Source organism: Ovis canadensis, chromosome 2 (assembly GCF_042477335.2).
Source record: "Ovis canadensis isolate MfBH-ARS-UI-01 breed Bighorn chromosome 2, ARS-UI_OviCan_v2, whole genome shotgun sequence".
Taxonomy (NCBI): domain Eukaryota; kingdom Metazoa; phylum Chordata; class Mammalia; order Artiodactyla; family Bovidae; genus Ovis; species Ovis canadensis.
In genome coordinates, this window is record NC_091246.1 from 217647463 (window position 1) to 217660952 (window position 13490).

At 35.1% G+C, this 13490-nt stretch overlaps 1 protein-coding gene across 1 annotated transcript in view; it reads left to right on the top strand.

The window, feature by feature from the left end:
- CPS1 (carbamoyl-phosphate synthase 1) overlaps positions 1 to 13490 on the top strand; it is a 142238-nt gene that overhangs the window by 64956 nt on the left and 63792 nt on the right. The window contains exon 21 of the mRNA XM_069578246.1: positions 3220 to 3338. Within this exon, the coding sequence (XP_069434347.1) occupies positions 3220 to 3338 (119 nt within the window). The remainder of the gene's footprint in view (positions 1 to 3219; positions 3339 to 13490) is intronic.

The window sequence follows — 13490 nt, forward strand, 5'->3', positions numbered from 1 at the left end:
TAGTAAAGATGTTATCAATACTCTTAGATATTTGATAAGATTGACTTTTGATTTCCCATCACTCTCATTACTTACTTATTGAAAAATGGGCAAAATTACATTTTAAAAAGAAAGATGCATAAAATGGTGTCATTTAGTATGTGCTACCTAAGGCTCCAAAATAAACTTCGTTTATTTGGTGGTTCTTCTGTGTTTAAACAACAAACTCTAAAGAACTACCATGATTATAGGCTTTTCTATGTAATTATTTTATTGTTCTTAGAGACCAAAAAGCTCCACACTACTCACTTCCACTCACTAGTTCCCTTTAATGTAAATGAAATGCCATGTTAATCTCCGTTCATGTTTACTATGCTTAGAGTTTTGAGGTTTCAGTTCATTTGATTTCATAAAAGGTGATTTTGGCAGCTGAGATCTGTCTGGTCAGAAATCCCTGAATTGCTTTTTGACATTTAAGGAAGCTTAGGTATTAATCCTCCAACAGTATCAAGCCACACTGAAGCTGCAAAGCCCCACTGACCATTTTATGTGTGTTATGTGTACATGTGGAATGAGTTGGTGAGAATATGAAATTTGGGATCATGGGAATCATGGGAATCTGTCTCTGTAACTTGTTTTTGTGAATGTGTGTGTACTAAGTCACTTCAGTCATGTCTGACTCTTTGTGACCCAATGGGCTGTAGCCAACCAGGCACCTCTGTCCATGGGATTCTCCAGGCAAGAATACTGGAGTGGGTTGCCATGCCCTCCTCCAGGGAATCTTCTCTGGATCGTAGGAATCTTCAAACCTATGTCTCTTGTTTCTCCTGCATTGACAGGCAGGTTCTTTACCACTAGTGCCACCTGGGAAGCCCAAACATGTCTTGGTGGTGACAGAAAAATGCTGTTAGTGATTTCAAACTCTGCAACATTTATGCTCATATATAGAAGGAGGGGAGGGAATGCTTCCTTCATTACATTTAATTTATACCTGGCTCATCAATTCTGAAGTAGTTTGAGAGATATTAGTATTTTTTGATTGACATTTCTCAGTGTTGAATCTCAGAGTAATAGTCAACATTGTTCCATGATGGTAGGAATGATACTAGTGATGAGAAGTTGTTTTAGAAAGCCATTTCGCTTCTTGTTCTTATTTCAGACTTCTGTTTAAAAAGCAACTTGTCACATTTATATATGTTTGTATATGTGCATGCATATGTATGTGTACATATAATTATTTTTCCAGACAAAGAACAGTAAATAGATCTCCCCACTTGAGTCTAGTCATCATCCTCTGCCATTTTGACGTGGATGAAAAAGGGGAGTCTTTCCAAGTTCCTAGTGAGGCTGTAAAACTCAAGAAAATCTCTCATTCTTTTCTAACAGACTTATAAAGGATGAGAATTCAGGGAAAATGCGTAGAGATTCTTTCTTGTACAGAGTATGAGCATGAAGTGCAGAGCCTGAGGTATAAATTATTGCCTGCCAGAGTGCCGGGAGAAGGAACTGATTTCTGTTTGTTAGAGGTCATCATTACTGTTCATTTCCACAGCAACCAGGAACTTGGTGATTTTGACAAAGAGTGTAAGGAGTGTGGAGGGCTGAAGGGGAAACAGAATGAAGGGAGTGAGTAAATCTTCACTCGCTTTCATGATTCTTAGAAAGGGCGACTTGCTCTGAGGCCTGATTTTTGCAGCAGTCTCATTTCAGGATGACTGGATCATCACCTCTTTTGATTTGGGGAGCATACAGGGCATTATTTTAGATTTGGTGAACATTAGAGTCACCTCAAGTGTGTTGGGGTCATTATGAACTTCATTACAGCTGTGTGACATGGCAAAGTTGCAGCACTTGAAAGACAGGCAGGATCTGTTTGAAACTGTGGATGCGATTCTAGTTGTCCTTTCTCACAGTAAAATGACTACAGATTCTGGGTCCTCCATCAGTCGCAGGATAATTACTGTGTGCAACTGTATGAAAATGTCCTTTAGTCTGTCAAAAGTGTCACTGCCTTAAGTTTCTACCCCCTCACAGTGTTGATGGCCAAATAGCTAATTGTCCCTTTAATCACTTGGCAAATAAGGCAGAATTAAGTCTTTGGGAATCTGGCTGTAGTTAGAGGGAGAATTAAACAAACAAATGAAAAACAGAAATAGGTTTAGGAAAAAAACATGTCTTTGAGTATTCACATTAGAGGTCATTTTATTTTAATCTGTAGAATTATGAGGTATGTTGTCTCTCAACATGTATGATCATGGTTTCTCTGATTCTAGAAACGAGTAAAATTTTTTTTAATTAAGCTCTCTGAATTGAATTATAGCAGCAGTTATTAGTTACATATATTTCTTAATGGGATTTAAAACCATAGTGTGCCATTCTAAACTATGTGTTTTGAAGTATTATGTGATTATCATTTTTCATTGATATGAATGTGTATATAAACATTGTAAAGAAGAAGAGTAGACATCTTTTGAAAGTGAAGGTTTTGGCTTGAGAGTTTATCTCTTCTTTCAGCTATCTTTTGTACTCAGCTTAATGACCCATAGTTGTAATTTTACTTTTGAGAAATTGCTAAAGTAGGCTTGAATAAAAAGCTGAGCTGCCCATCAGAGGTTATTACTACATTGTTTTGGAATATATTAGGATATTGTAAAATGCCTGTCTTAGGACAAAAGTCATAGTAACTGATTCAAAATAATTTTTTTTGTTTGTTTGAAGTGTCTCTGTGAGGAAATGTTTGAGAGAAATAACACCAAGCCAGATATGATTCATAAATTCTCAATGACTGGTTTTTGGACTGTGGAATGAAGTGATAAAAATTTGTTAAATATGCGAAAGGGTAATTATCCAGAATACAAGTTAAATGATCATTATATTGATTCTACATTTTCTTACCAGTTTGGCACAACTGTAGTTTCAAGAGATTCTCCTTAATGCCAAAAAGATGTAGCAGATTTAGAACATAATTGTTAACACAGTCATGTAAAAAGCAAGGAAGCAGAGCCTGTTAGGGGGGTTTCTCTGAGCACACACTGCTCTGATTAACTCAGGGCACCTCCTTTGTATCCCATTTGTAGATATAGCTGGCAGTATCTGTAGGTTTATTGGGAGAAACGTCAATGATATGATATAGCCTCAGGCTCTCTGAGTAACATGCAGAGGAATGCCTGCCATGTTTTCAACCAAATAAGACGTTTATGAGATGTTTGCCAAAGAAAGCATCTCTTCTCCTTTTGGCAGGCCTTGGAAGACAACATGTCACTTGATGAGATTATGAAGCTCACATCCATTGACAAGTGGTTTCTGTATAAGATGCGTGACATTTTAAACATGGAAAAGACACTGAAAGGGCTCAACAGGTAAGGCCCTAGCGCTCTGATTCACTCCAGCTATCTTCTGTGCAATTTTGTCTTCCTTTTCTCCTTACATGTTTGGCCAAAATTCTGCTTCAATGAAATAAATAGTTGGAAAGACATAGTCATAGTCAGAAGAAATGGCAGTTTTTAGATGTTTACCTTTTGAAAGGCATCTATTAATAACTTTATTTCTTTTCTACCCTGTCTCTTGCCAGGAAACATAGTGATGTTTTTATTAGGTCTTTTGAATTTATGAAAAATCTATGTACATTTATGAATTATTGTGCTATATAATTACCAAATATGACCTTTGTGTGTCCTAAGTTGCTTCAGTTGTGTCCGACTCTTTACCACCCTATGGACTAGCCTGCCAGGCTCCTCTGTCCATGGGATTCTCCAGGCAAGAATACTGGAGTGGGTTGCCATGCCCTCCTCCAGGGGATCTCCCAGATCCAGGGATCAAACCCGCATCTCTTAAGTCTCCTGCATTGGCAGGTGGGTAATTTTACCACTAATGCTGCCTGGGAAGCCCTTCAAACATGACCTAGATTTAAATTTTATTAATCAATAATGAAACTATTTCTGCTTTCTATACATTTTCAAAATGCTGAAATCTATTTTTCTCTTTTAACATCAATCTACTCATTTCTGTGTCTGGAGTGAGCAAGCATATTCCTCTTGCATTCTATTGATATTTTTAATTTTAGGACATCCAGTTAATCATACAAATAAGCCACACTCAAATTTTTGTTAATAGACTTTTACCTCTCAGTTATTTGCATTTTTATTTCCTTCATTACCAATTATTTAAAAATTTTTATTTTATGTTCAGAATATTCTGATAATGTCAGTGCTTTAAAATCTACATTTTTCTATTTCCTGAGAATGTTTGTTGAGGCTATCCAGGCATATAAGTCACAATAGATTTTTAAACTTGGATCTGTGATAATAGGGGCATGTATTACCAATTTAGGAAAGATGGTGTAATTCTCTTTAGCTTGTCTCCTTTAAGAAGGCTTTGAAATACACCACTATTGGGAAAAAAAAAATCTCAGCTAAAGCCTAGGCATATGTTTAGAGAGGGAAAATTTTTGTTTGTAGAAATTGTTCTCAAATGATTTTAGGAAATGTAAAAGAATTAATCGCTTAAAATAATGAAGAGAGAGGAAGCTCTCAAAGCCTGATTTTCTCAACTATTTAGAAACTGCAACATATAATTGGGTTACTGGGTTTACCTAATCAAAATACACAAACTGGGCAATAAAAATTTTTGCCTTTTTTTTTTTTGAGCAAAATGAGGTTCTTTTTCATTTATTCAACAATCACCCACAACAAATTCTTAGTTTTGAAAATGGGGGATTCCAATCTGTCAAAAATGAAACTAGCAATAGTTGCTTGTAAGTCATCCTTTGTAGTGATCACATAAAATGAACAGTAGATTGAAGTTAAGGACTGAGCCTGTACATTCGTCTTAGAATTTTGCTGACTTGAGGTTTCTTTTCTTGGTTTACGATGTCAGCAGAACTTCTGTGTTGAATTATAGTCTGTTCCACTGTTTTCAGTTTCAGACATCTGATTTCAAATGCCTATGAAACCATTCCAATTAAACCACATGAGGGTGCTAGAAACTTATAGTACACCAGTTGCAGCAGTGGAAGAGACCTGGGGTGAAAAACAGCAGATGTTATTGTGATTTAAATTTCCACTTGATATACATTCTGATTTTTGAACAAATTCAGTGTTTTAATTGAATAGTTTTTGTTACAACCAGAAGGCAGGTTGAAATTCTAACTAAGAAAAAAAGTGTATATTGATAGTGAAAAAGCTCCTTGGAGGCTTATTAGAACCACTCACAGTTGTAGATCACCTACAACATTGTTCTGATTTCAACATTCTGTTGTATTTTTTGCTGTTAATTTGACATTTTAAAATAAAGTCTCCACTTTCTGGTATAATTATAGTTGTAAGTAGAGATTTTTCTATTGTTCATAATGACCTACAATAAACTTTTTAATGTGAAACTTAATAACTTAAAAGAATCTAAATATAGTACTTAACAATTATCTTGTTTCAAGACCTCAACAGAGGATCCATGGTGTTGGTAAACTTAAAACCTGAACTTATTATTATGTGATGGACACTTCATTGTTTATTTTTAAAAGTATCTTAGATATACACATAGCAGTTTGATAATGATTGTTATTTAGAGAAGTTGGATAAATGAAATAAGAATAGATGACTACTGAAGCTACCTGTCTCAATCATTCTGTGGTACACTGAGATATGAAGTTGAAGGATATTGTAGCTGATGGAGGGTGAGTGTAGGACTTGGAGGTTTTTTTTTTTTTAATTTTTTTCCCCCTATTTTGATTATCTTCATGATTATCCTGGATTATGACATCTTCCAGTATTTTTATTTTTTTTAATTTAGCCTCTAAATATCCAAGGAAGCTTGGTCATTGAGGCAGATACTACTCCAATAGTGATAGTTCTCTAATAACATTTGGTATTATGTGTTTCAGTTAAGTATTACCAGTTTGGAGGAAAGTCAAGGTCATCTTTATTTGTGGTTCACTTTGTTTCAAAATCTCAACTACTTCCATGTTGGAAAGGCTGATGTTAGATGAAGGCCCAGGAAGTAGCTATTTTATTTGGTCTGATTTGGGCCAACTCCCAAATTCTCTTACCTGATCATATCCCTGGTACCTGTGTGCCCAGGTCCCTCAGCAACTTTCTTCTAAGTTCCTGGGAAAATAGGTAATGGGAATTTTAATTAGGATAAAAGGAGAAACTTAAAGAGAGGATAAAGTATAGAATTATAGGCATTTGTTAAATTTCAACTGGTTCCTGCCTTGTACATTAGAAGGAGTATATTCTGTAGAACCAGTCAGATGGGTGCAGTCTTACCCACTGTGGAATCACGGGCATGTCACTTCCCTCAATTCTCCAACCTCTTCCTGCTAATGTCTGTTTTATAGTTTTGTTTTGGAGCTTAAATATAAACACAAAGGATTCCTTGAACAAGATGAGTGTCCAGGAAAGTTTTCTCTATGGCCCCTGAAAATGAAAATGTTACTTGTTATACCAAAGATTATTTTGTGATTTTAGACATATGCTCATTTTGAGTCATAATTTGCATTTGTATATATATTTTATAACATATCATTTCTTAATTTTTTTATGATGCATTGTCACTTATTAATACCAGACATATTTTATAAGGAAGCAATAATACAAATGCCATTCTTATCAAAAGATCAATAATACTCCTTTATACTAATGAGCAAATATTCCCAATCATGCTAAAATTTTTCTAAATGCAATAAACACATTCACTAGCAGCAGATGAGATTAGCACTTAGATTGATGGCAATCTATTACTTGTATTTACATATAGTCACCTGGAATGAAGCTCAGAATTTTAATTCCAAATGGAATACCCATGCATTAGGTATATACATGGATGTCCACAGATTAGAGTAGAGAAAAAAAACAACAACAACAGTGATTGTAACAAGGTTAGCACCATGGAAATAACTGATATGTTTTATGTGTCTATGACAAAGTAGAAATTACAGTTTTCTTATTTTCTTAAAGGGTGGAGATTAACATGTATCATGTTGAAATCCTAGTCTTATTCAATGATGAGCCAAGTTAGGTGTTAGAATAATGAACTGAGTATCCCAGGTCTGAGTGCTTGCTTTCATCAGAACTCAGTTTGCTGTCTTCACTGTATGAGCATAGCAATGGCAACGCTCTGGAAACTTCCAGAGCAAATATCCATTCATCCCAACTTTGGTGTTAATCATTATTCAGACAGCTTCAGCAAAAAAAGGAAAAAAAAGAAGAAAAAAAATTCTCTTCTATACTTCAGTTCACTGACTTTCTCTTTTTCTTTTTAAATTGTTTATTCCTGCCCAAGGGTGTGCTAGGAAAGTTGACTGTTTTAGGCATTCCCCAGATTTATAAGCCGGTGTAGTGGCATGAACTGACCTAGAATGATAACATATTTCACAGTGGATTTCTTTAGCTTTTGAAGAGTTTCTCTTAATGTGATGAGTTGTGTCATGAAGGATTCCAATGCATATTACGCTTATGTACTGGGATTTATATGTTTGATCTATTAACCGCATATTACCGGATCACTTAGCAAGTTTAAGAAAAACTAAGCCCGTCAGAATTTTCTGTGTAACTGCAACATTTACAAAACCTTTCTTCAGTGGCTATACAGACTTTAGTACATCTGTTTTTCTCATACTCACTCATCTTACCAACACTGACTCACATATAATGTGAAAGTGAAAGTCACTCAGTCATGTCTGACTCTTTGCCACCACATGGACTATACAGTTCATGAAATTCTCCAGGCCAGAATACTGGAGTGGGTAGCCATTCCCTTCTACAGGGGATCTTCCCAACCCAGAGATCAAACCCAGGTCTCCCGCATTGCAGGCAGACTCTTTAACAGCTGACCACAAAGGAAGCCCAAGAATATACATTGCTCCTCCCATATAGCATTTTCACTAGAAGAAAAATATGTTTATTTTGATCTGGTAAAGATTACAAAAATCTCACCTGAAATTCTCTCCTTCATTGGTTCATAGGCAGATTTAGTTTTAGTTGTGCAAATAAAACTGGATTGGAGGACAGAATTACCGGTACTGTAAGTAAATAGATAAATATGTCAATGTCTTTATCATTAGATTCTCTTGACATAGCTGGTATGGCAAAACCAATACAGTATTGTAAAGTAAAATAAAGTAAAAATAAAAATTAAAAAAAAAAAGAATGGATTTAAAACTCTATTAATATAGAAACCTGAATTTTGATTCAAACACATTCCAAGTGTAAGATATTGGGTTGGCCAAAAAGTTCCTATGGTTTTAAGTAAAAGTTAAAGATAGTTTTCATTTTCACTAAGAACCTTATTGAACAATGTATCCACTTAACAAACAAACTTTGACCAACTCAATAGTATGTGTGTAAGTTTGTGTGTATACATATACACATTTATGTATACATTAAGGGTTTAATATCAAATATTCTAGGTTCTGGAGTTCAATTCTATCATTTATTAGCATGGGATATCAAGAGCCTCAGTTTCATATTTATAAAATTGGGATGATTACTGACCTTCTTAGGTTGTGGTAAGGATTAAATGTAATTACAACAGAACCTGATATATAGTCAGTGAATTCAGTGATTAATGTTAGGTTGGGAACACACACACTCACACACACACACACACACACACAAGAATATTTAAGTTTGTGAAAATGTAAAAAGGTAGATTATATAACATCTGTTGGAAACCAGATTACATGTAGTAGATGCTTCCAGTTCAGTAACAGTATTTGATAAGGGGATGATAATCCCATACCACAGATCTAGCATCAGAACTAATATGTTTGATAAAGGTTTCAACAATATTAATAATTAATAGATAAGCACAGGTACAAAATATCACTTTCACTATAAATAAGGAAGGGAGTTAACTGTAGGAAAGCTTCTTTGTGAGCAAGAACTATTTCAAGACACTACACTCCAAACCTTTTTTATTTATAATTCCAGGTTGAATTAACAATTTTAGATTGAAAGATAATCATGGTTGTCTCTCATGATTAAAAATCCCAATCTGAACAGGCAAGAAAAAAATGTGAATGTGCTAATTAGCAGCTTTGAACATCTGCTTATAATTCTTTTCAATTTTTTTATTTCCTTGTTTTAATTTTTAGGTTTTTTTGTTATTTCTGACTGACATGTCTAGCTCAAGAATTTTCTTATACCCCTCTAAATTGTATAATTTTGCTTTTTTACTGGCTAAAACGAGATTGAATTAAGTTTTGAGTCCTTCTTTCAGTTATTAGCTTAAAGAAGGCAGCTAGCCACTGCTTGTGCTGCCCCTTGGTAAGTCGCCAAATGGAAAGTTTCCACCATTTTTGATGACTGTTCTTTTGCATTTCATTCAAATTGGGCAGTTTTCCCAGTATGGTCCATTTTGCTGTTTATATTTTTTTTTCCTCACAATGCTGCTATATATGTTAGTAACATAATGCTTGACTGTTTAAAAGAACTCTGCTTTCGCCCACTTTAGATGTTCAAAAGTAGAGGGCATAACCATTGTGATACAGTTTATACCATATATGAGGCTAAGATTTGGATTTATTTCTAAAATGATTATTTTTTAATGTTTATTGGAGTATAGTTGATTTACTTCATTAATTGTTGATATAAGCTTAATTTACTATGAATTAATGCGCAGATTGTTTAGATTTTGTCCACTATTCATGTGTTGGTTAAGTATTAATTCTGATAATATTAATATCTCTTCTCTCTACACTGCCCACGTATTGCTGTACTCAATGTAGTAAAAAAGAATAAAGTTCGCTTTTGAAGGACACTAATTTTCATGTGAGCATCTCAGTGTTCAGTGTGATAAACTACATCCATTGATGGGTGCTGAAAAGTCATAGGTGTGCCTATAGCTTAGGAAAACAATCTAGGGCAAGCCTGGTGAGTTCCACTTGGGCATTCAAGTGCTAAATTGAGCTCAGTAAAGCTGGCCATTTCCCTGCAGCCACAAACTTCTGGCAGATATAGTAATTCAAGTATCACCTTAGCTGGAACACTCCCTTTGAATGTCCTCTTCTACATGTGTTCGTTTCTATTGCCTTTTTATGTAACTTGCTCAGGAGGCATGGCAAAACCAGACAAAACGTTTTGTGCTTGTATTTAATTGAAGTTTTCAAGGGAGAAGTGTTACCTAAAAGTTATTAAAACTTAGGCACAACTGCTATGTACAAAATAGGTAACGAATGAGGACCTATCGTTTAGCTCAGGGAACTCTACTCAGTGATCTGTGGTGACCTAGAGAGGAAATCTAAAAAAGAGTGGATATATGTCTATGTGTAACTGAATCACTTTGCTATGCAGCAAGAAACTAAAACAATATTGCAAAGCAACTATACTCTTATAAAATGTTTTTTAAAAACTTAAGCATAAGATGGAGAAAGATCAGTACTTTCTAAAGATAATTTTTACTTTCTGGTAGAAAACATAGCAATAAGCAAATATCTTTAAAATGTATTAAATATAGAAATGATTTAGAGAAGGAAAGATATATTTCACTATGTATAATATATAACACATGTTATATTTTTATGATCCTCTATTATGATTTATGGGGCTTCCCTGGTGGCTCAGTGGTAAAGAATCCACCTGTCAATGTAGGAGATGTGGGTTTGATCCCTGGGTTGGGAAGATCCCCTGGAGAAGGAAATGGCAATCCACTCCAGCATTCTTGCCTGGGAAATCCCATGGACAGAGGGACCTGGCAGGCTACAGTCCATGGGGCCACAAAGAATCACACATAAGTTAGCACGCCTGCACTATTACTTTGGCTTGCAATATCATTTATTGTTTTCTCCACTATATCCTGTGGAAATTCATATATATATATATATATATATATATATATATATATATGTATGTATGTATATGCACACTAGGTATGTGGCTGTGTATTATTTTGAATGTAGAATTAGAATAGAAATGGTTGCTCACTTTAGTGGAACCCATTGATCTGATTTACTAAAAATAGTTTGTGTCCTCTGACTTCATTATCAACTCATACAACATATCTAAGTCTCAGTTTCACTCTAGTTTTAAAAAATATATTGTTTTATTTCACTATTAACTGTGCTGCTAAGATGAATATATAATATACTATGTATAAATTAATTGACTCTAAAGCAAAATAATTTTATTAGTTACTGTTTATTAGTAGCCAATGATTTTAATCTTCAATACCCTAAACCATTTATCTAACAAACAATACTAATTATTGGACCTTATATAAAAGGTTATTTTTTCTCTGTAAAATAGGAACATTACTATGGGAATTTCCATGCCTGTGAACTAATGCAAAAAAGACTTTTCCTTTTACATTTATGTTCCATGTGTTCAGTTCAGTTCAGTTCAGTTGCTCAGTCGTGTCTGACTCTTTGTGACCCCATGGACTGCAGCACACCAGGCCTCCCTGTCCATCACCAACACCCAGAGTTTACTCAAACTCATGTCCATTGAGTCAGTGATGCCATCCAACCATCTCATCCCCTGTTGTCTGCTTCTCCTCCCGCCTTCAATCTTTCCCAGCATCAGGGTCTTTTCAAATGAGTCAGTTTTCTCATCAGGTGGCCAAAGTATTGGCCATGTGTTAAGACAGGATATTTTATGCACTGTCACAGATTTCACAGGCCTCTATTAATTTCAGTTAATAATGAATTGTATCAGCGACATCTTGAATAGAATAAAATTTCACATTAAACATTTAATGTCCTGAGAAACCTCATTGAATTTATTAAACCATGTTTTCTTTGTTTTGACAAATAATTGTGCATTTTGAAAGTATATGAGATAACTTGAATCTCACATGGGCGAGATTCATGTTTCATTTAAAATATTTTCAATGATGGCCACATCACTCATAAAATAAATATTATTTATTTTCTGCATATGTTTGATAGTTCCAAAACCCTTAAGTTAATTTAAAATAACATATACTTTATATGTATATATTAATATATCTATTAATTGTCAGGACTTAACAGATTTTTCCCTATGTCAATATCAGTGATCTCAGCTTGATAGGATGTATATTTGCTTGATGACATTTCTCTTTATTAGGAGATGTTATTAGACCAAATGATATTGTTAGTTCCCTTCAGTGGGTTTGTAACCTATTTTTGAAAATTTATGTAATCTTCAAATTTGGATTTGAAGATTTGTACACACTTAGGTATACGTAAGACAGGATGCTTTTAATGGACCAACAAGAGGCAGAAATGCAAAGCCAGCAAAGTACGTGCATGTGTGCTAAGTCACTTCAGTCATGTTCAGTTCTTTGTGACCCCATGACCAGGATCCTCTGTCGATGAGATTCTCCAGGCAAGAATATTAGAGTGGGTTGCCATGTCCTTCTCCATAGGGAAGTAGAATGCAGGTTAAAAACCAAAGCTCTAAGACCTTTGTGTATGTTATCTAAGTCACAGTTGAAGAGTTCATCTGTATCCATCCCTACCCCATAATTTATAAACAAAATTATGACTCAGAATATTTAAGTAAATTTTTCAAGATTTCAGGGTAAGTGCATATTGAATCCAGGATTTGAGTTCAGGACTTTTGGAATCCAAGGACAGTATCTTTTCTTCAATATATACCTATGTCATAGGAACCAAAGGAAAAGAGAATTATGAATAAATAATATAGGAAAAGACTCTTTTAACAGTATGGCATGGTTTAGGGAGAGCAGAAAGGGAGAGAACTGAGCAAGTCCACCAAAATTGATGATGGGGAGATAGGAGTAGGAGCTAGATTATAAAGAACAAATGTGCAGTGAGAAAGAGGAAGTAGGTAAATGGATAAATTCTACTTAGGAAGTGACAAATTGTGTTTGCTCTTTTTCTGTTATATTTCTGTTGTGTTTTGTAAAAATGAAAATCTTACTATGAGAAGATTAAGGCTGTGAAGAGAAAGTAAGGTGATTATCTATTTTTTTGCTCAATGTAAATAGTTGGAGCCATACAGTTTCACTCATAATTACAACTTGCCTGCTATTCAGTTCAGTTCAGCTTCTCAGTCGTGTACAACTCTTTGTGACCCCATGAACCGCAACACGCCAGGCCTCCCTGTCCATCACCAACTCCTGGAGTTTACTCAAACTCATGTCTATTGAGTCGGTGATGCCATCCAGCCATCTTATCCTCTGTCGTCCCCTTCTCCTTCTGCCCTCAATCTTTCCCAGCATCAGGGTCTTTTCCAGTGAGTCACCCCTTCACATCAGGTGGCCAAAGTATTGGAGTTTCAGCTTCAACATTAGTCCTTCCAATGAACACTCAGGACTGATCTCCTTTAGGATGGACTGGTTGGATCTCCTTGCAGTTCAAGGGACTCTCAAGAGTCTTCTCCAACACCACAGTTCAAAAGCATCAATTCTTCAGTGCTCAGCTTTCTTTATAGTCCAACTCTCACATCTATACGTGACTACTGGAAAAATCATAGCCTTGACTAGTGGACCTTTGTTGACAAAGTAATGTCTCTGCTTTTCAATATGCTGTCTAGGTTGGTCATAACTTTCCTTCCAAGAAGTAAGCATCT